The 23,482-nt window shown below is 40.8% G+C and overlaps 1 protein-coding gene across 1 annotated transcript; it reads left to right on the top strand.

The window, feature by feature from the left end:
* Positions 1-6,414: 6,414 nt before the first annotated feature.
* Positions 6,415-20,571, top strand: LOC148869638 (uncharacterized). The gene is made up of 2 exons (XM_088973271.1): positions 6,415-9,315; positions 20,031-20,571. The coding sequence occupies exons 1-2, from the start codon at positions 6,522-6,524 to the stop codon at positions 20,333-20,335; spliced, it is 3,099 nt and encodes a 1,032-aa protein (XP_088829397.1). The 5' UTR covers positions 6,415-6,521; the 3' UTR covers positions 20,336-20,571.
* The last annotated feature ends 2,911 nt before the right edge of the window (positions 20,572-23,482 follow it).

The raw sequence follows: 23,482 nt of genomic DNA on the forward strand, positions 1-23,482 counted from the left end.
TATGGGACAGGAGAACAACTGTTGCCACTGGTTTAAGTTGTAGTGGCGGTGGTTGGAAATGGTGTCAATGGTGGTGAGAAGCAAGGGTGAGAGAGAGTGATGAGAATCTTCACCACCACTGGGTCCAATAGATTATCATGTTGATGGAGAGAGAGAGACAATGTGATAGAGAGAGAAATGAGAGAGTGAGAAGAGGTCGGGGAGGGAATTTTTCTCTTAAGGGGCAAAAAGGATATTTCATCCTTTTCCATTATGGTTTAACGACAATAACAATTGTTAGAAATAGTATGACTGGTTTAAGACAATAGTTAAATAGTAAGGGTAGAGTTAGTCAATTAGCTAAATAGTAGGTGTAGTTTAAGAAATTTGCCTAATTCAAATTTCTTTCGATAGTTATGGAGGAAAAGAGGGGTAGAGGATAAATATGGATTCGAGATAATTTAGGATAGAGTGTGGGATAATGGTTCCAAGTGGCTAATGGGGAATGGGAATAAATTATAGTAAGGATTAACTATACAAAGGATTCTTATATTTTTGCTAAAAAATAGGTGCTTACTATATGTTTTTTATTGGTTTCCTAAAAGAGAGAGAAAAAAAGATAGATTATCATGCTAAAGTGGCAGCTCTATGGATTTCTAGAGTGAACTTTGCACCCACTATGGAATTGCTTGGTTGGGGCAATGAAGCAAAGAGAGGCCATCTAATGTGGCAAGCTCTACTTTAGTATATATAGATTGGGGTGAGGATGTTTGGCGAGCTAATTCTCCAATACGTAGTTAATTTTGTTGAAATGACATTTTTAGACCCTATTTCATAAATCCATATAAAAATTGGTTTATTTATTTCAAAGGAATTTGCCACATCACTATTTTGAGACACATATTGATCCACATGTAACGCAGGTGGAATCGTGGATTGCGACGTGGGTTCACACATGGCACTATCACAAGAATAATATTAATAATAATAGTAATAAAAATAATGACAACAACAACAATAATGATAATAATTATAATAAATTAAAAAATATCTGCATTAATTAATAATATAATAAAAATAATGAAAAACAACATAAATAAATAAGGAATACTATTACAAAATAGTATATAATACATCTAAAGAGTAAAGTACTTTCAAAAGCAATTATCATTAAGTACTTTCAAAAAAGAAATTTTGGAAATAGTTTCTTAATAATAAAAATAATGATGATGATGATTAACTCCAACACACTAATAATTATTTTTATGCAAAAAGTAGTAACAAAAAAATAAAAAAAAAATCATATTATTCCAAAAGTAAAAATATGCATTATGTAACAAGAAAAGAATTAATAGTGTTTGTATTTCAATTATTAACATTTTGCAAGAACAATTAAAAGTCAAAACAAAATTAAAAAATATGATATCTCCAATTATTCACATTAATATTCAAAAAACTCAAAACAAATTCAAAATATGCAAAAAAACAATGCAGACACCTTATTTTTGTTCCCTTTAGTTTTTTTTTATAGCACTTCAAACTTCAAGTAGGTTTTAGACCTGAAGCCATAAGTCAGAACTGATTTCGATCATTCGATCGAAGTCATTTCGATCCTAAACCTCATTTTAGATCAAATAAAAAATCTGAGACCATTGGTATGTAGATCCCAGAAATCCAAATCTAATGACATCAAGATGACCCAAATTCGACACCATTTACCCCTTTGCCTTAAGAACCAAAGCCAAAACCGATTCCGATCATCCGATCCAAGACATTTTGATCATGAACTTTATTTCATGTTAAATCAGAAATAAAAAACCATAGATACATAGAGTCCAAAAATCCAAACCCAATGACACCAAAATCACTCAAATCCGATGTCGTTTACTCCTTCATTTTAAGACCCGAATCCCAAAACCGATTTTGATTGTTTAGTCGAAGTTATTTTGGATCTAAACATCATTTCACATCTAATAAAAAATCCAAAACCACAGGTACATAGATTCCAAAAATCTAAATCAATGACACAATAATCACCTAAATCAAACATCACCACTATGTACCCCTTTATCTTAAGACCCAAAACTGGAACTGATTCCAATCGTCTGATTAGAGTCATTTTGATCCTTAATCTCATTTCATGCCAAATCATAAATCCAATACTATAGGTACATAGGTCCTGAAAATCCAAGTCTAATGACACCAAGGTCACCCAAATCTGACATTGTTTACCCATTCATCTTAAGACTTGAAGCAAAAACGATTTTGATTGTTTGATCAATGTCATTTTTTATCCTGAATCCTATGCCACATAAAATCTGAAATCCAACATTGTATATGGATAGATCTTGAAATTTCGAGTCCAATGACACCAAGATCGTCCAATTCTAACACCGTTAGCCCTTCCATCTTGAGAATCGAAGCTAAACTCGATCCAGGCCTTCCATTTGGAATCCTCTTCACTACAACTTCGAACTTAGAGCATCCTACAACCAGATCCTTCTCCCAGCCTCTACAACCATCTTAAAATTTAAAATCTAAATAGTTAAGATCCTCCAGTTTAGGAATGTCCAATTTAGGTAAATTGGTGAAAATTTCCACTTATTGTCTTGATTGATTGAGATGATCTCTCCCAAAGCTGTCTTGATAATCCATTCTCTCAATCCATCTCCCTAAAAAAATCCTTTAAACTTTATCCTTTGATCTCTCTTGTCTCCCCATCTCAGCTCTCCATTCCCTTCTCAAAAATTTATATATGCCCCCCTTTCTCACACTTAAGAAAATACACAATCAAGCCTAGAGAGATTACCCTACACTCAGTCTAGACAATAATACCCCCTTACGTCCCAAGCAACTCCAACCATTAGAAAGCCCAGAGAGATTACAACAGCTCCAATCTATTTGTTTCAATTTTTGATCGGTTTGGTTCATCGGTTTTTTATATTTATAATATATATTATATAAATATATGTATAATATTATATTATAAATAATAAATGACATTTAATATATTATAAATATTAAAAATATATAATATAATTATAAATAAATTATTATAAATATAATATATGTATATGTGTATATATTTATATATAATGCATATATATTTACATAATATATAAAAAATATGTGACATATATTAAAAGTATATATAAAACATACATATATATATATACCAGTTGGTTTAGTTAACCGTTGCTTTTTTTCTAGGTTAACCAAAAATCAAACCAGTCTTTTTCTAGGTTTTTCAAAAATACCAAATCGAAACTAAACCGATAAGTTCAGTTAATCACATTTTCCAATTCAGTTGGGCTTTTCGGTTTTTTATGGACACCTAGGCCTAGATGAATTAGGTGCCAACTATCAAATCAACAAAACTAACTATCCAAAAGTAAATATTGTCCAAATATAAATTAACAATAAATGTAAACAACAAAATAATAAAAGTAAAGCAATTAGTAGAGTGAATGAATTTAATGGAGTTAGTAATGTTAGTGCTCAATTTTTATTAGTTGTCTTTGTATCTTGTAGATAAAAAAATAAATAAATAAATAAAGAGAAATTTGCAAGATCTCAAGATTTCAAGTATTGCAATGCAAATAAAGTTAACACAAATAAGATAAACTGCAAACTTAAAAAGAAAAGAAAAAAACACAAATGACACATAAGATTTTTATAGAGGTTCGGCCAACCTTGCCTATGTCATCTACTTTTTAAACAAAACACATACTAGGGTGTTTTTTTTCCCTATTTTTTGATTTTTGATTTTTTATTCCACATCATATTACAAAAACAACCAACCATGCATGAGTGAGTCCACCAATTGTTGGCATTCCAACAGCTTGAATTAGAAAAAGGTATTAAACTTTAGCAAGCCTTTATCTAACATCTATTAAAAATTAAGAAATCAATATAACTTAGTAGTTCATAAATTAAAAATTAAAATACATATGAATTCCATTTAAAATAACTAACATTAATGGAAAATTAAATTTAAAAATAAACAGTAAAAATTATTAAAAGTAATAAAAACGATATCATTTCCATTCCATATAAAAACAATAAAAGTAATAATAGATTGAGTGGAAATGTTATAAGGCTTATTCTCCTTAGGGATTGAACCTGATCCATCTATATGGATTTATATTGGATTGGATATCAGTCCATTGATAGAAGATAAGACTGAGGGTTTCAATGGACTAGGTTTGGGTTGACACAAGCTGCACTAAAACCAATTTGAATAAATTGGACGGTCCAATAAGACATTGAAATTGACAAGTCCAATCTAAAATATTTATTAGACTGGATTGAGCTTGGTTCATTTGTAATGGAGTCATGTTGGATGGATTGGATTGGACCAATATCCGGTCCATTGACAGCCCTACCAATATGTAGACCTCACATGCATATAAGTTCTAAATGAGGTAATGACCATTTTAGCCAGGTTAGTGCATTTACCCATGTTCTTTTATTTCTTAGCTAAATAAGGTAATGACCATTTTAGCCACAAAAATCAATTTTTAAAAGGGACATTTTTGTCCTATTCAAGTGTTAGGAACTTTCCCCCTAGGTGGGAAAATTATTTATCCACCTAGGAGATGAGTGTCACTTACCTAGGTAAGTGGTAATTAGGAAAATAAACTTTCCCTAGAACCCACATAACTCTGAAAAATGAACATAGAATTCTTAGTGAATGGAAACCAAAATCCCATTGACCAACTTCCCCCTTCTCAAAATCCAAAAAAAGAACGTGCCCTATATGTGAACCCAAGCAAAATGTTCTGTAACAAATTTCAGCAATATATGATCTTTAACCATTCACTTTGAAACATTATTTCAATCCTGGATTTACTTAGAACAATCCAGTAGTATGACAAGATCAAATCTATTCATTCGGGCTATCATTTCAAGTGTCTTAACCCTAAGTCTACAGTTCAATTAACCACAATATAAATATATGCATACTTAACATGCTGACCAATACCCAATTGTAATTTACTTTTAAGCGTTAGCCCACTATCAAAATTAATAAGTTTTAATGCATCCAGAACTAAATAGTTAATTATACATGTGAAGTCGTGAACAATGAACCGATTGCAAATAAGTAATATATAAGTAAATACAGTATTAAAATAAATGTATTATACATTTATAGCTATTACATGGAAGTCGGAAACTGACAAATCAAGTCAACTTAAAATGCAATTTATTTATTTTTTAGAAATTTGTAGTATTATTACAATTCAGGTATTGTATTTATTTAAATTAAATTCTAAAAAATATATATATCAAGACCGTAAAGCGCGACTGCAATATTTCCTCGAATATCCGGAAAGCAAATTAAAATGACTTTACACCCACCCACGGGACCGCATTTCCTCAAAAAGATTGAATCTTCGAGAGAAGGGCCACCATATTACTGTTCATTAATTATGTAAAGAAGCTTCCTTTGGAAAAAGACAAAGCTGAAATAATTGGCAAGTAAACTGCAAATTAAGGAGCCGTTTGGTAAATCTTTTTATAAAGAATTTTTAGTTATAACAGTCAAAAGACGTGTTGGATTTTTACATGAAGATCTCAGTAGCCCAAACTAATTTGGCAGATACATGTCTTTTTGTGTGTCTTTTATTTTTCTACATGAGAATAAAATGCCAAAGACGTGAAAAGTTTCATTTAGAGCTTCCTGGAATCAGCATAAAATGGGTTTTTTCACGTCTTTTCGGCACTCTAACTTTTGATGGCCTAGATCTTCCGTGAACCAAATGAGAATAGACCAAAAATCGATCTATCTGACTTGTAAACAATTCAAAGACTGTCCGAAAAAACACACCAAATAGGGCCTAATCTTTATATGGAGTTTAATTTATTTCTTTATTAAGTCAATTATATATTCACTGTATATGATGAAATGATGGGTTAGGTTGAGACAAAAAGAGAACGTAACCCAGCTCTCTTGCATGGAAATTTTTATGGAGTTTAGTTTCTTTCTTTATTAAGTCAATTATATATTCACTGTATATGATGAAATGATGGGTTATGTTGAGACAAAAAGAGAACGTAACCCAGCTCTCATGCATGGAAATGTTTTGCTAAAGAACAAAACAAGTGGGAGCTGGAAATTAGTAAACTGAATAAATCATAAAATAATAGCAAAATGACGGAAAAAAAGTGGGCTCTCAATTTGATGGCTGATCGATGGAGCCATGAAACGAACCCCTTAGATCATATAAAGTTAGATACTAGTTAGATAGTTGATCTCCATTCTATTTCCTTCTATCTCGTGCCATGGAGAAGACTGGCTTATTGGTGTCTTTTGTGGTAACAGCTTTGTTCGTTTATTCATGTTCATGCATGGCACAGGTGGCTGCATCTTCGCCAAACGTCACTGATCAGAAGTCTGTTTTGTTGGCCTTCAAAGCTCGCATGACCCTTGATTCAGATAATATCTTAGCCAACAATTGGATTTCAGAGTCTTCTGCAATTGGATTGGAGTCTCGTGTGACAATTTTGGTCGACGAATCACTGTCTTGAATCTTTCCTCTATGGGCATCGTGGGCACCATCGAGCCCCAGCTGAGCAACCTCTCATTCCTCACAGTGCTTGACCTCAGCAACAACAATTTCCAGGGCCATCTACCCTACGAGCTTGGCCATTTACACCGTCTGAAGGTACTAAACCTGGGACAGAATCAGTTGGAAGGAGTTATTCCGGCTAGCTTGTCGGAATGCCGGGAACTTGAAGCCTTGTCACTGTCAAACAACAAGCTCAGTGGAGTTGTGCCTACAGAGCTTGGAACCCTAAGTAAGCTCCGTCTATTATCTCTTGCAGGTAATATTCTCACTGGCACTATCCCGCCTTCCATTGGCAACCTATCGTTTCTTGAGACCTTTGACTTATCATCCAATAACCTGGAAGGAAGTATTCCCAACGAGCTCGGTAATCTACTCAGCTTGAAGGAATTAATCTTTTTTGAAAACCATTTGACGGGCTCCATTCCTTCTTCCATATTTGATATCTCATCTCTGAAAGGCATTTGTCTCGCAAACAATAGCATATCCGGTAGCCTCCCAATGGATATCGGGCGTCTCCTTCCTAACCTTGTATACCTTGATCTTGGAGGCAATCAACTCAGTGGTGGAATTCCATCTAGTGCATGCCAATGTTCAAAGCTGAGATATCTGTCATTGTCTAAGAACAAATTTACAGGAGCCTTGCCTGAAGAAATTGGGAACTTGTCTAGCCTCGAGGGGTTGTATCTCCGCTATAATTCTTTCACCGGTATGATTCCTCCATCTGTGGGTGACCTTTCAAACCTGCTGGTACTTGAATTGGAACACAATAACATGATGGGCGTCATTCCTGAAGAAGTGGGTCGTCTTCAAAATTTGCAAATCTTGAGTTTGAGCTTCAACAATTTCATGGGATCAGTATCAGAACAGATTCTTAACATATCGAGTCTTCAAGTGATTTCCTTCACTCATAATCGTCTCTCAGGGTATGTTCCAATAACCCTTGGATTATTGGTTCCCAATCTTAAAGAACTATATCTAGATACTAATAATCTTAGTGGACCAATACCCAATTCTATCTCAAATGCTTCTCAGCTGCGTGCTGTAGACATGGGTAATAACTTCTTCACTGGTCCAGTACCTACTTCCCTGGGGAATTTGCAAAATCTCCGAATTCTCAATATTGGGGATAATCAATTAACTAACCATGCAACTAGGAGTGGAGAAATTGCATTTCTCACAACTCTAACAAGTTGTAGAAACTTGGAGTATTTGATTATAGGGGAAAATCAATTGAATGACATCTTACCAAATTCAATAGCGAACCTCTCCAATTCTCTTCAAATTTTCATGGGAGATATGTGTCAGATTAAGGGTGGCATTCCTGAAGAAGTTGGAAACTTGAGCAATTTAATTACATTTGAATTTTTTGGCAATGAAATCGGTGAAACCATTCCATCAACAATTGGAAGGTTAGAAAAGCTACAAAGGCTAGACCTAAGATATAACAGCATACAAGGGTCCATTCCAAATGATCTTTGTTCTCTGGTGCGATTGGGGGAACTAAATCTTGAGGGTAATAAGCTCTCTGGGCAGATACCCAAGTGCATAGGAAATCTTAGTGATCTATATCGCCTCAACATAGGCTTCAATCTGTTAACTTCTGAAATACCTTCAAGTCTATGGGCCCTAAAAAGTCTATTAGTTTTGAATCTGACACATAATTCTTTGCATGGGAATCTGCCTCTGGAATTGGGAAATTTGAATTCCCTAGAAGAACTGGACTTGTCTTGGAATCAGTTGATTGGTAGAATTCCGTATACCATAGGCAACCTCCAAAGACTAAATCATTTGAGCTTATCACGAAACCAGTTACAAGGCTCCATTCCTCAATCCTTGGGCAATTTAATTAGTCTGGAATCCATGGATCTCTCTTACAATAGTCTATCAGGCGAGATTCCAACGTCTTTGGAGAAACTTCTGCTTCTCAATTGTTTGAATCTTTCATATAATAGGCTCCAAGGAGAAATTCCCAATGGAGGACCATTTGCAAACTTTACAGTGCAATCTTTCTTGGGGAATGAAGCACTGTGTGGTGTATCAAAAGATCATCAAATCCCAACCTGTGCAAATCCCAGAACAAATTCTCATCAACTTGAACATGTTCTTTTAATCGTTCTTGCATTTGCCTTTATCACATTCCTTGTTTCCTGCTCTCTACTGGTGAAGTATGGAATGAAACAGGCACATGCTCCATTAGAGGTTGATCCATCAGCTCCAGCGATACATAAAACAATTACATACAAAGAGATTCTTCAAGCAACCACCAACTTCCATGGTGCAAACATACTTGGAGTAGGGAGCTTCAGTTCAGTATACAAAGATGGAATGATAGTTGCCGTGAAAGTCTTGAATTTGCAGCTTGAAGGAACACTTGAGAGTTTTCTTGCAGAATGTCGAGTACTGCTCAATGTAAGACATAGAAATCATGTCAAGCTAATTACTACTTGTTCCAACTACAATTTCAGAGCTCTGGTGATGCAGTTTATGCCAAATGGGAGCCTTGAGATATGGTTATATTCTGACAATCACTCCTTGGATCTCCGGCAAAGGATAAACATTATGAGAGATGTTGCCTTGGCATTGGAATATCTACATCACCACTATTCAGAGCCAGTGGTGCATTGTGATCTGAAGCCAAGCAATGTCCTCCTTGATGAGGAGCTTGTGGCACATGTGGGTGATTTTGGTATTGCAAAGATATTAGCTACAGACAAGAGTGCAGTACAAAACCAGACTCTTGGCAGTATAGGATACATTGCTCCTGGTAAGAGTTTTGCTTTTATGTTGTCTTTAATCCTTATATTTGCCATTTTAATTTAGCCCTTTCATTATTATTCTTTTTCTTTTAATTAAGAAGATGAGAGCTTGAGAAAAGCATACAAAATCCTCTTCCATCTCTTATTGGGATAACTTTTCCACCAGCTCTTTTGAATATAGAAACCTCTATCAACTCTAGTTTCTAAAAATGTAAAATTAGCTTAAGCTTCATGAACTACTGTGGGAGATCTGTTATCTTGTTTTTGGTTAAACAGCGAGGAGATTTTTATTGTTTATGCTTTGTTTATTTTGAAGTGAAATCTCATTTTACCCTTGTTTGATCCAATCGAGTAAACCTTGATAACTACCCTTGAATATTTTATTATAAAATATTTTCCATCAAAGGGAAAAGAAATAAGTCATTTAGTTCAACCACTTGTTTGGTTTACAAAAAATACTAGTGATGAAGTGTGAAGCATGAGGTTGTTCTTATTGTTCCTGATGGAGCGCAATCCGGCCGGTCTTAACTGTCAACGAACTCGCCTCTGAGCTGGAGCGTCGGGGAGCTTGAAACGGGAAAGAAGAGAGCTCCGGGGGGAACCCGGTGTGATAACTCCGAAGCTCAAGTCAGTAATCTCTCAAAGGCAGAGTGTAGACCAGATAGCGCAAAGTTCACATACCTTGTTTGTTGGGGGCAGGGGGTTCTTATAATCACTTCGCGCACTCGCTCCGAGGCCTTTGTCAGGTCGGGTATGATTACTCTTGCGTCCGTCAATTCGGCCGTCGTCCTTTCTACTGGGATAGAACCACCACTGCCTAACCGTCTCTCTAACTGGAGATGGCGGTGTCAGGTGGCGGTGGCAGGTGGCCGTTTTAGAGTGCGGCCGTCAAGCGTCAAATCCCAAGTCAGTCGGGTGCGGCGCCCTCGGGTACGGACTTCCTCAGTGTCAGGCATGGTACGACTTGTTTGGTTTTGGTGCCCAGAAGGTGATGCGGAGTGGTGAACGAGGTGAAGTCTTGAGTTCGGAGACATGTATAGGGCGGGCCAGTTCGGCGAGGTGTATCCCGAACTGTTACAAGGTAGGCTAGCTTGGATTACTTTCTGGTTTGGGGCCAAGGGTGAGTTCGGGCCCCAAGTAGGGAGTTCGGTCCGCTGGTGTCCCCTTGGTGTTCGCGCTTTTAGGCTTGCTTTTGTGCTGAGCTGTTGTCTTTGCCACGTGTCGCATAACTGTGAGGTTGGGCCAAATCTTCCTTCATCAATTGCCCCCCACTCCTCGTGCCAAGGGTCTTGCCCTGGTGTAGGGCGTTTTGCGAGGTGGTAGGTGGATTTGTCCCATCCTTTGAATCTTGACTGCACGAGTTGCTTCTGCGAGGGTTTTTCGGTTTCCGAGAAGGCGGGAAACTGACAACGCATTTTTGAGTTTCAAAAATTCGCGTCGCTGGGACGTGACAACGGGTCAGAAAAAGGCGCGCCACTGCTGGACGTGCACTGGCATTTGTTAGGGAGACGTGTGGCACAGTCAATTTCAAAAAGACATGCGTCAGCGCGACGTCGGTTTCAAAAAGACGTGCACTGACGTTTTGCTTTTTTCAGAAAGACGTGCGCCAATCACGTCTCGACCTCAGGGGACGTGCGGTCAGTGCAAATGTGGGCCGTCGGATTGTCTTTGATCTGCACGGTCAATTCTTGGTTACTGTAGCTATAAATAGTGGGAGACCCCAATTGATTTGTCACTTCTGCGGTTTGCCTATTGAGCTCGCGTCCAATATTTCAGCTCGCGTCTAAGTTTTTTCAGCTCGCGTCTAGGCTGGTTACATAGCCTCCAAGGTTTTTTGGCTGGTTCCTATCTCCGGAGCCTTCAAAACTTTCTTCCGGTGAGTACTTTCCTGAATCCACCTCCTTTCCTCAATGTCTAGCTTTGATAGCTCAGACGACTCTTCAAGTAGGACTGACGTAGGTTCTACAAATCGAGCCATATCCCCCAACTGCCTCAGTGATCCTGAGGTGGAACCCGAGGACTATGAACCAGTAGGCCAAGCCACTTCGGGCAGTTTGGCGTCTACCTCTCGCCGAGGTCGAATGCTAGACAGGTTTGGTCCCTCGACCATGACGTCTGAGGGGCTTCAATCTATACTTGTGTCTTACAATCTGCCTGGGGGGTATACATATTTTATTCCTTCAGGTAGCTTTCCTTGGGAACACGGTCCTGATGAGATTGTGATTTTTCGAGAGCAGCTCGTTGCGGGGTTGCGACTTCCTTTCCACCCCCTTCTCGTCGAAGTCATAAACCACTTCAGTGTCACCATTGGCCAACTTCATCTGAACTCTATTCGGAACCTGGTGGGGACAGTCTCCCTTTTTTCCAAGCAGAATTTCCCTTTAGACTTAGAGATATTCTCCTCCATCTTGATGCTCAAGAGACAGGCGGGTTCTCTTCCTAGGGGAAGATGGGCGTATTATCTTTCTCCTCATCCGGCATTTAAGCTTCTGCATGATCTTCCTAATAAAGTCCCAGCATGGAAGCGGGACTGCTTCGGTGTGCGAAGTGCACAAGGAAGGCCCTTTCAGACCGGGTGGGGTGAGGCCGCTCCTGATTCAGGTGTTACTCTTGACAAAGAGACGGTGAAGGGCCTCCGGCAATGGGCACGACTCGGTTTGAAGTGCCATTACTACTTAACGGAGGCCAAGCTTATTGCGGCCGGCCTGTGTTCGGGTAGGTTTCTAGTTCTGCGGTTTCTTGTTGCTTTGTTCCTTTATTTTTTCTGATGTCAAACTCGTTTCTGCAGGTGTGGTGGACGCGGAGAGAACTCGTGGGGGGCGTCTGTTCCAAGGTATGAAGAGGAGGAAGCGGGTCACCAAGCGAACTCGTACTGAGCTGCCCCCGGAAGAGGAGTCTCAAGTTCCAGACAACATGCCAGAGGATTTGCCCAAGGAGCCCGAGGTGACTCCACCGATGCATGAAGCTGCCGGGGTGCCTTACACTGAGACCACTTATATAGGCGCTCCCGCAAACTCAAGTGCTCCTGCTCACTCTGGGTCTGCTCATATGCAGGCTGGGCCCTCGGGTTCGGGAGCTCAAGGGGAGTTCAGGAGCGTGTTGACGCTGAACTACGCTCTTCAGAAGAGTAAGGAGGCTACTTTCCCTGAGGAGATCACGGCGTGGACGGATCTTCCTTTGAACTAGGTCGCCTGTCGCGCCGTAACTCATGCTATGGTGGTAAGTCAGATTTCGTCTGCCTTTTTCATTTTCTGTCGCTTTTGCTGTCATTGCTCACTTGTTTCTTTTGGTAGGTGAATTCTTCAATTCATGCCTTAGCAGCCCAAGTGGAGAGGAGCTCGCGACAAGCGCGAGCTACTGAGGCTGCCGCTCATGCTGCAGAGGCGAATACCCGAGCTGCTGAGGCGGCCACTTATGTTGCCGAAGAGGCTGCTCGCGTCGCAATGGCCAGGCAGGCAAGGTCTCAGCGTGATGTCGAGGCCATGGGGGTCGTTGTCAAGCACATGGCAGACTTGAAGTTGGATTTGCAGCATCAAGTCGAATATCTTCAGGAGGACATCAGGGAGAAAACACAGATTTTTTCCCAAGGCATTGAAGACACCAAGAAGAAGGCCATTGAAGACTACATTGCCTCTCCGTGTTTTGACGATCTGATGGTGGATTCTTACAAGAGGGGGTTCAAACTGAGTCGGTGGATGATCCGGAACACGTACCCTGACCTTGATGTTAGTGCCATATCCACTTCGCATATAACTCAGGAGATGGCCAATGCTGCCGATGGCGAGCCGGACTCTGAAGGAGAGGCAGGGCCTTCGGGTGTTGTTGAAGTGCCTTCTGATGGCAAAGAAGTAGCTCCAGGCATGTAGCTATTTTTTTGTAAGTGCCTTCTGATGGCCAATGTACTGTTTCTTGCAACGGAATAGATAATCTTTTTGTCCACATTTTCCTTTTTCCCGAACTGTTTCTTTGTCGAGTTGATAATATGCCCTTTTCTTTGCTTGTTTACGCCGATGTTCCTCTTGGCTCTGCATCGTGGCCCATAGGACCTGATTTCGTCCACTTCGATTGGTGGTTTATAAGTAGTATCGCCTTAAGTTCACGATGTTCCACGCTCGAGGTACTTGTTTGCCTTCCAAGGTTTCAAGCTCGTATGCACCCCCGAGCGCTCTCTTTACTTTATAGGGCCCTTCCCAGTTTGGTCCAAGTTTGCCCACACTGGGTTCAGGCACCATAATCTTACGAAGGACCAGGTCGTCGACTCGGAAGCTTCATTGCTTTACTTTGGCATTGTAGTAGCGAGCTACCTGCTACTGGTAGGCCGCTGTCCGGATATAAGCGAGGTCCCTAACCTCATCCAGTAGGTCAAGGTTGGTACGTAACTCATCTCCGTTTGTCCAATCGTCGTACGTTTCTAGTCGCAATGTTGGTACTTCGATTTCCATCGGGATCACTGCTTCAGTGCCGTAGGTGAGGTTGAAGGGGGTTTCTCCCGTGGTGTTTTTTTCTGTAGTTCGGTAAGCCCACAAGACACTTGGTAGCTCTTCGGCCCACAGTCCCTTAGCTCGATCCAGACGTGCTTTCAGTCCATGCAGGATGGCTCTGTTCATTACTTCCGTCTGACCATTTGCCTGCGGGTGCGCGACTGATGTTAAGTTTAGCCGAAACAACATACTATGTTCTTCCAAAAGAAGTTCTGTATGTTTCGGGTCGTAACAGTTGCTAGAGGTTCAGCTTCTATCCACTTCGTGAAGTAATCTACTACAACAACTATGAATTTTCTTCCGCCTGTTGCTGGCGGGAAGGGTCCCAGGAGGTCGATGCCCCATTGTGCAAAGGGCCACGGGCTAGTGATGTATTTTAGGTCGAAAGCAGGCTGATGGTGGATATTGGCGTGTTTCTGACACTTGTCACATTTTCTGACGAGCTCGACGGCTTCTGCCTTCATCGTTGGCCAGTAGTATCCTTGTCGAAGTACCTTTTGGGCGAGTGCTCTACCCCCCAAGTGTCTGCCGCACAGGCCTTCGTGAGTGTCGCGAAGTACGAACTCGGCTTCGGTAGGTCGCAGGTAACGCAAGTAGGGGAGCGTGTAGGACCGTCGGTATAACCGTTTGTCTATTATGATGTATTTGGCTGTCTGGCGCTGCACCCTCTTGGCCGCATTGCGTTCTGCAGGGAGGGTTCCGTCTATCAGGAAGCTCGCGAGTGGGTCGATCCAGCTCAGCTCTGCTTCGATGATGGGAGCGACCTCCTTTGCCCCCCCGAGAATACTAGGCCGAGGTAAATCTTCTATGTACACGGTTCTCACGTTGTTGTGACTTGTGCTGGCTAACTGGGACAGAGCGTCGGCCTCAGTGTTCTCTGACCTCGGGATTTGCCTAATGAAGTGTGACTGGAAGTTGAGCAGGGCCTCTTTTACTTTCGCCAAATATGCGATCATGGAGAGCTCGCGTGCTTCATACTCGCCCATAACTTGATTGACTACGAGTTGGGAATCGCTACACATGACCAAGTGCTTTGCCTTTACCTTTCGCGCTAAGTTCAGCCCGGCTATCAGTGCTTCGTACTCTGCCTTGTTGTTGGATGCTGCGAACTCAAAGCGTAGTGCGTATTCTAATTTTGTACCGCCCGGGCCGCATAAGACTATTCCAGCCTCACTGCCTTGCTGGTTCGAGGAACCATCCACGTGAAGGATCCAGGGCTCCTCATCCCAGTTCGCGTTACGCTTGACCAGGATTGATGCCACACTGGCTGCTACTTCACGGGGTTCAGACTCTATTGGCTCGGGAGCACTGGGTTCGCCCGAATTGGGGGCCTCGGGCTCGACCTATAGGGCTTCGTTGCTGAAAGTGCACTCGGCGATAAAATCTGCCAGAGCTTGGGCCTTAATTGCGGTTCGATGGCTCATTTCGTTAGCCTACCGGAGACCTCGGGCTTCAGCAAAACTTGTCTTAGGGGTTTGTCGGTCAAGACAATGACGGTGTGAGCCTGGAAGTACGGGCGGAGTTTTCGAGCTGACATCACTAGTGCGTAGGCAATTTTTTCTATCTACGGGTACCTTGTTTTTGCTCCCTACAGAATTTTACTAACATAATAGACAGGCCGATGGACCCGATCTACTTGCTTTACTAATACCGAACTGATCACTTTGTCGCTCGCTGAGAGGTACAGTTCTAGGACTTCGCCCTTCTCTGGATTGGCTAAGGTTGGTACGGTGGCGAGGTAAGTATTTAGCTCGTCGAACACGAGCTGGCAATCTCGGGTCCATTCGAACCCTTTGCCTTTGATTGCCTTGAAGAAAGGTAGGCAGCGGTCTGCCAACTTGGACATGAAGCGACTTAGAGCGGCTATGCGGCCGTTTAGCCTTTGAACTTCTTTTAGTTTCCGAGGTGGTCTCATATCAAGGGTGGCCCTTATTTTGTCCGGGTTGGCCTCAATGCCACGCCGGTTGATGATGTACCCTAGGAACTTACCCGAGGTGACACCGAATACACACTTGTTTGGGTTTAGTCTCATGTTATACTGACGCAGAATTTGGAAGACAAAATCCAAGTCTCTTATTAATTCTCATGAAAACTGTGTTTTGACGACCATATCGTCTACATAACATTCGATTTTCGTGCCAATTAAAGGCCAAAAAAGTTTATTTACAAGTCTTTGAAAGGTCGTACCAACATTCTTTAGCCCGAAGGGCATGACCTTGTAGTAGTACAGGCCGAACTCGGTAATGAAGCTGGTTTTTTCTTGGTTGGACAGGTCCATCTTAATTTGGTTGTAGCCTGAGTAGAAGTCCAGGAAGCTTAGCAGCTCGTGTCCCGAGGTCGCATCCACAAGGCGGTCAATTTGGGGTAGGGGGAAGTAGTCTTTTGGGCAAGCTTGGTTCAGATCGGTGTAGTCGACACACATGCGCCACTCGCCGTTGGCTTTTTTCACCAGCACTGGGTTGGCTACCCAGCTCGAGTAATGAACTTCCCTTATGAAATCCGCTGTGAGGAGCTTTTCAACTTCGTCGTCGACCGCTCTCCAGCGCTCCGGGGCTAAGTTGCGTTTCTTTTGTCTAACGGGTCTGACTACAGGGTCAGTGTTAAGATTGTGAGTTATGAGGTCAGGGTCAATACCGGGCATATCTTCCGCGGACCATGCAAAAATATCTAAATTTTGGAGTAAGAAACTCACCAGTTCAGTTCGCAAAGGCTCCTTGACAGAGGTGCCGATCTGTAGAGTTTGCGTCGAATCTGTAGCCGAGGTCGGGACTGTGACTATTTCCTCAGTGGGTGAAGCTCGTTCCTCGCCCTTTTCTACAGGTCACTCTAGTTCGAGGTCGTCGGCTGCCTTGTTTTTTCCCTTTAGGGCGGCAACATAGCATTTGTGGGACTTGAGTTGGTCGCCCCGCGCTACCCTCACACCGTGGGGAACTTCATTGCCAGATAATAGGTGGAGACCACTGCACGCAGAATATGCGTAATTGGTCGCCCTATTATGGTGTTGTATGGGGAGGGGGTCGCGACCACCAGGAAATCGTGGTTAGGTCTTACCACGCACGGCCATGTGCCGACTTCCACAGGTACTGTTATTTTTCCCAACGGCCTGACTTCCTCTCCGCTGAAGCCTACCAGAGGAGTGTGAGCGGGTTTCAAATCGCTTTTCTGCAACTGCAATTGGTCGAACGCTGATTTGAATAGTATGTTCGCTGAACTGCCTGAGTCAACCAGCATGCACCGGACTTCGAAGTCGTTGATCCTTAGCTTTATGACGAGCGCGTAGTCGTGGGGGTAGTGAACACCTCGCGCGTCGTCTTCTGTAAAAAAGATTGGTTCTTCCTTCTTCAGCCTCTTGGGAGGGTTCTGCTCTTCTCGGGCTGCTTCATGAACTGGCGTCCTTGCTGCCGCCGAAGTGCATCCTGCCACCACCGAACCGCCCACTATCACGTGGATGGTTCCCCGAACTGGCCTTTCTTCTGGGGGAGGTCGCTACAAGACTTCGGCCGGTCTGTTGCTTGGCTCGGGGACATCCTTCCCGTGTTCTCCTTGCCGACCTACTTTATTACTATTGTCATAGTGTACAAAATTTCTTAAGTACCCGCGACGGATGAGTCCTTCTATCTCGTCGCAGAGATTATTACATTGCTCGGTGCTATGACCATGATCTTTATGAAAATTACAATATAAATTTTTGTTCCTCTCGTTGGGGTTGCTCTTCAGGCGAGGTGGCCACTTTACGTAAGGCACGTCCTTGATCGTCATCAGAATCTCGGTCTACCTTGCGTTCAATGGCGTGTAATCCGTCCGAACTGCTAAGGGAGCTCGGGACGGCTGGCTCGGCTTGCCTCTCGGTTATGGCCTCTTCTGTCGTCGGGGTTGGAGGGCTGCTCGCCCTCTCTTTTTCTTTTTTCCACCCTGCCTTCGATTCTTTGGTTGATCTCTTCTTCTGTTCTCATAAACTTGTCCGCAAGCTTGAGGAAGTCAGCCACGGTTGCTGGCTGGCTGGCCACCATGTGCCATTTGAACTCTTTGTGTGTCACCCCTCTTTTGGCCGCGGTGAGCTGTACCGTGGGGTCTAACCGAGGGATCTGCAAACATGCTTCATTGAACCGTTTGATGTAGCTCTGGATGGGTTCTCCCTTTCTTTGGATTACCCCGAAGATACTTTCCTCGGTTTTGGGACACCTTTTATTGGTGACAAAGTGCGTAGTGAAGATCTGCACGAACTAGGGCCAACTTTTTATTGACCCAGAAGCTAGGTTCTGGTACCAAGTGCGGACCACCCCTCTGAAGGTGGTGGTGAAGGCCACACACATGCACGACTCGTTTGCCCTAGCGAGGTGCATTTGCGACTGAAACACGTCGACGTGGTCGTTGAGGTCGAAGGACCCATCATACTTGTCCAGAGAAGGGAGTTTGAAATCTCTAGGCAAGGGGACTGCCAAAAGTTCTGTTGAAAGGGGGGAAGGAACTGAGAGAATGAGAACGGTTTTTACCTCGCCCGAGCTCGTTTCTTCCTTGCCTCTGAGCTCGGGTAGCACGCGAGTAGCAGTTCGATGACTTCACCGGTGCCTCCTTTGAGTGGGCCTGGTGCTGGCGCTGCTTGCCTCCGTGTTGCCAAGCTCGATGGGCCCGGGTTGCTGGCCTGCTGCTAAGGCACTGAAGCGGTTCTCTATGAGTGGGAACTCGGGCTTGGAGCATCGAGGTGACTTTGTTGGCGAGGTTCTTGACCCACCCGCGAGCTACGAGGCGGGGGTTATCTTTCTTTGCTTTCGGCCCGAGGATGAGGCCTGACTGTTAGGGGGGTTTTGCGGTCGGGAAGCCTCTCCTTGGTGAGGTCATCCACCTTGGGGGGAGGCCTTGGCCGGCTTTGAAACAGGGTGCCGGGGGGGGAGCAACTGGTTCAAGGGTAGCTGAGGGAATTGTTGTTGATAATGGTGTTGGGAGAGGTGGTGCAACACATGGTGTTGCTAGAGCTGGTGCTGCTGGAACTGTCGCATTTGGGCCTACATTACCCGCATGCATTGCATCATATCATCTATCTGGTTTTGGCGGGCTGCCAGTGGGACAACAGTTGGTTCCGCGAAGTTCATTTCGATGGGTAGTGGGAGAGGTGCCACCGCGTGTGGCACATTCTAGCTTGGGATCCCATCCACTGAAAGGGGGATGGTGAACTACCCAATGCACACTGCCGGAGCATGAAGTTGCTCTCTGGTAGTGGTTGTTTCGGTTCCACGTCCGGCACTGCTGGAGGAGGCCATTTCAGTGTTGGAGTGGGTGTTGGAGTTTTTGAAAGGAGGGTAGGTAAAAGAGATTTAGAGGGAGGCTTTTAGAAGCCATTTCCCATAGATGGCGCCAATTGATGGAGCGCAATCCGGCCGGTCTTAGCTGTCAACGAACTTGCCTCTGAGCTGCAGCGTCGGGGAGCCTGAAACGGGAAAGAAGAGAGCTCCGGGGGGAACCCGGTGTGATAACTCCGAAGCTCAAGTCAGTAATCTCTCAAAGGCAGAGTGTAGACCAGATAGCGCAAAGTGCACATACTTTGTTTGTTGGGGGCAGGGGGTTCTTATAATCACTTCGCGCACTCTCTCCGAGGCCCTTGTCAGGTCGGGTATGATTACTCTTGCGTTCGTCAATTCGGCCATCGTCCTTTCTGCTGGGACAGAACCGCCACTACTTAACCGTCTCTCTAACTGGAGATGGCGGTGTCAGGTGGCGGTGGCAGGTGGCCGTTTTAGAGTGCGGCCGTTAAGCGTCAGATCCCAAGTCAGTCGGGTGTGGTGCCCTCGGGTACGGACTTCCTCAGTGTCAGGCATGGTATGACTTGTTTGGTTTTGGTGCCCAGAAGGTGATGCGGAGTGGTGAACGAGGCAAAGTCTTGAGTTCGGAGGTATGTATAGGGCGGGCCAGTTCGGCGAGGTGTATCCCGAACTATTACAAGGTAGGCCAGCTCATATTACTTTCTGGTTTGGGGCCAAGGGTGAGTTCGGGCCCCCAGTAGGGAGTTCGGTCCACTAGTGTCCCCTTGGTGTTCGCGCTTTTAGGTTTGCTTTTATGCCGAACTGTTGTTTTTGTCACGTGTCGCATAATTGTGAGGTCGGGCCAAATCTTCCTTCATCAGTTCCCATCTAATTTGTTGTCCTCTTTTCTCTTGAATCATGTAGATTCAGTAATTGAAGAATTATCACATGCATTTCCTTTAAATTGTTTTTCTACTTTCCTGATGTATGAAATTACACAAATAGAGTATGGATCAGAAGGAAAAGCATCAACAAGAAAGAAGCCTACAGATACCATGTTTGCTGGAGAGTTGAGCCTAAAGCAATGGGTGAAAGCTTCACTTCCTAATGCAGTAATGGACATTGTGGATACAGATCTTCTTAACAAAAGCGAAAGCGATATGATGGTGATACAACATGGTCTTTCATCCATCATGGAATTAGCTCTGGACTGCTCTAGAGAGTCACCTGATCAGAGAATTAACATGAAACAGGTGGTAGTTAGACTCACTGAAATCAAAACGCAGTTTGTTAACCATGGAAATGCTTGAAGCGTGTGTAAGTCTTTAATCATGGCTTCTAGTTATCAGTAATAACGGGAAAGAATTCAATTTCCTCTTCCCGTGATTGGATTGTCCATCAAATTTGGTGTTGAATTGTACTTTTGTTTTTCTTTAATTTTTAAATTCTCTCTTTTGGTCTTCCTTGAATTCATGTTCTATACTATATTGTACCTAATAAAGAGATCATGTAAGAATATTTATGTCACAAGTCAGTGTGGAAGTCATCTGTTGAAAGGTTTTTAATTTTCTGAAAAATCACCTCTTTTTATTTCTGAATCAGAGATAATTTTCAGAAATTTCACAAAATGTTAATACCATTTTTGTCACGTGTAGCTTATTTTATTTGTATTAATATTTTAACAGCTAATTATAATTATTACAAATTCAACTGACTAAAGCTTCTAGTTTTAGTATTCATATTTTTTAAATTCTCTAGGCGGTGTTTGGTTACAGTGCAATTTTATTTGCACTAGTACAAATGTTTGGGAGTGCAGAAGATAAAAAATAATGCAAATTCTGGTTTAATTATGTTTTGGGTTTAATTTACTGAAACCAAACAAAATAAGGTAAGATTTTGAAATTAAAAAGAAAAAAATCATAATTTGCATTGAAATCATTTGCATGCACTACCACGGTTTTGCATCAATGCAAATAAATTTGCATTTCAACCGTATACAACATACAAGAAATATTTTGTTCACTATATTTTATGCATTTTTTATCTTTTGCGATTATTTCATATATATTTTGTCTGTTAATAAACCGATATCTGGGCCATTGACAAGAAGCCAATGCGTGATCAGGACTAAATACATCTCTATCAGCAACCAAGATCCCTTCTTGTTTCAGGAGTCTCAAGACCTCATAGTCAATTCTAAGGTGGCATTTGAAAATACCTTTTAAACGTCAGCTCTGAAAACTTTGATTTTTCAAATGCAATTACATCTGAGTTTGGGTCTTATTAAAGGATTTGAAACACAAATTCTGGTCTGAATCGATAAGACCTGCTTTCATGTCTTACCAGAATTAGATGCATTTTAAACATCAATTATTATTATTATTATTGAATATTATTTCATAATATCAAATATATTATATGGAAAAGTACAGACAGGCCCAATGCAGATTTCTGATTTTCATTGTAGAGCTATAAACATTCAAAATGTCAATAACCCACACTCTATACACCAACGCCCGCCCATGAATTGGCATCAATTCCGAGCCAGCACCTACCCCAATAGTACTTTGAGCCAACAAATTCTGACCCTGGGCTGAACCGTCATTCTCCTATATTATATGATAATAACTTTATTACTAAATATTTATCTTTTTATAAACAGAAACAATGGCAGCCAAGAAAATGGTAATAAGCATATCGCCAAAGATGAGGGTCATTCATAGAAACAAATTCAATTTCATTCCTCTGAATATTGGTTGCCACAAAAGCAATTTATCCTTCCAACTCCTATTAATAATTTTCTCTCATTCAATAGTTAGAATAAACAAATTCAAACGTTTCATAGGCAACGTTTGTTTTTCGATAAGTTACTTACCCAGGTAAATGTTTTTCAACAAAAACTTAACTGGGTAAGTGCATTTCCCCATACTCTTTTATTTCCCATGTAAATGAGGCATTAGCCATTTTATCCATAAAAATCCATTATTAAAACGGGCATTTTTTGTCTCATTCAAGTGTTGGCAACTTTCCCCCTAAGTGGGAAAGTTATTTACCTATCTACGAGATGGGTAGGTAAGTGATACTCAAGAAAATAAATTTTCCCTTGTCCCCACATCTATACTACTTTAAAAAGCACTAATAGGATCAATAATATTTCTAGAATTTTTTGAGGACAAAATTTACCCCTCCATGTTTAAATTTATTGATAAAAAATGAGGGCAAATAGGATAATTTGTTATTGATAATAAATGATTTGAAAAGAGGTATTCAATTAATTCAATTCTCTCTTATTAAATCCAACATTTAAGGTATTAAATTGCATTCACCTTCATTTAATCATATATTTAACGTATTTTTGTTTCTTCACAGCATTAAATTCTATTAATCAAATTCATACATAATAAACTAATAATTTCAATAACATAAAAACTTATACTTTTAAAATCTACCTAGAAAAAGTAGTATTTTAGTCTAGGTAGTAAAAAATTAAACCATTTTGGGTTAAATGGGCCAATCCATGTTGACACAATTAAATAATAAAATTCAATAATAGATAAAATGTAAAAAAGATTTAAATTAAAACAATGGAAATATTTTTTAACATCATATATTCAACATATTAAACAATAATAAGTATGAAAAATAATAAATGTTTTTCTTAATGATGGAAATGGAAAATAAAATTTAAAACCAATTAGATATAAAACTATTTTCCTATTCTCTCTCATTAAATATCATATTTAAGGTATATTCTCTCATTAAATTCTATATTTAAGATATATTTTTCTTACCATTAAATTCTACTAATTAAATCTACAATATTAATTTTAGTAGTATAAAAATAAATATTTGGAAAAGTAATTTGAAAACAAAATCATTTTCTTCCCTCCTAGTGGTGGGTAAGCAATTCACGTATTCAACCATTTGGGTTCAAATAGTTTAATAAATAATTCCATAAATAAATAAAATATATAATACAAAAAAAGAATTTGACATATCTCTAATATTGTATATTTATTATACTAAACAAAAAATAAGTATGAAATGTAAGAAGTATTTTTATTAATGATGAAAATGGAATGTCAAATTTAAAATCAACTTAGAAATAAAATAATGTAATAGTCAAATAATAAAATTTTTAAAAATAGAAAATACAAAAAATTACTAAAATAAAAAATAGAGAAAATTTTGGGCACATATCTAATGTTATATATTTATAAAAAATAAAATATTGGGTATATCTTTAATATTATGCATTCATTATATTGAACAAAAATTAGCATTATACATAAGAAATAATTTTATCAATGATGGAAATGTAATACAAAATTTAATGTCAACCTAGAAATCGAACTATTTTTCTTTTTAGGTGGTGGGTTAGTACTTTGGGTCAAATAGATTAGTCGATGATATGATCATTAAATAATAAATCTTTAAAAAATAAAAAAATATAAATA

This window comes from Nelumbo lutea, chromosome 2 (assembly GCF_056320005.1).
Source record: "Nelumbo lutea isolate HS-2025 chromosome 2, American lotus-T2T, whole genome shotgun sequence".
NCBI lineage: Eukaryota > Viridiplantae > Streptophyta > Magnoliopsida > Proteales > Nelumbonaceae > Nelumbo > Nelumbo lutea.

Excerpts from the sequence above, each read along its gene's own strand:
- LOC148869638 (XM_088973271.1), top strand. The coding sequence starts at position 6,522 with ATGGGCATCGTGGGCACCATCGAGCCCCAGCTGAGCAACCTCTCATTC. Across the intron at positions 9,316-20,030 it reads TATAGGATACATTGCTCCTG|AGTATGGATCAGAAGGAAAA; the intron begins GTAAGAGTTTTG and ends TTACACAAATAG.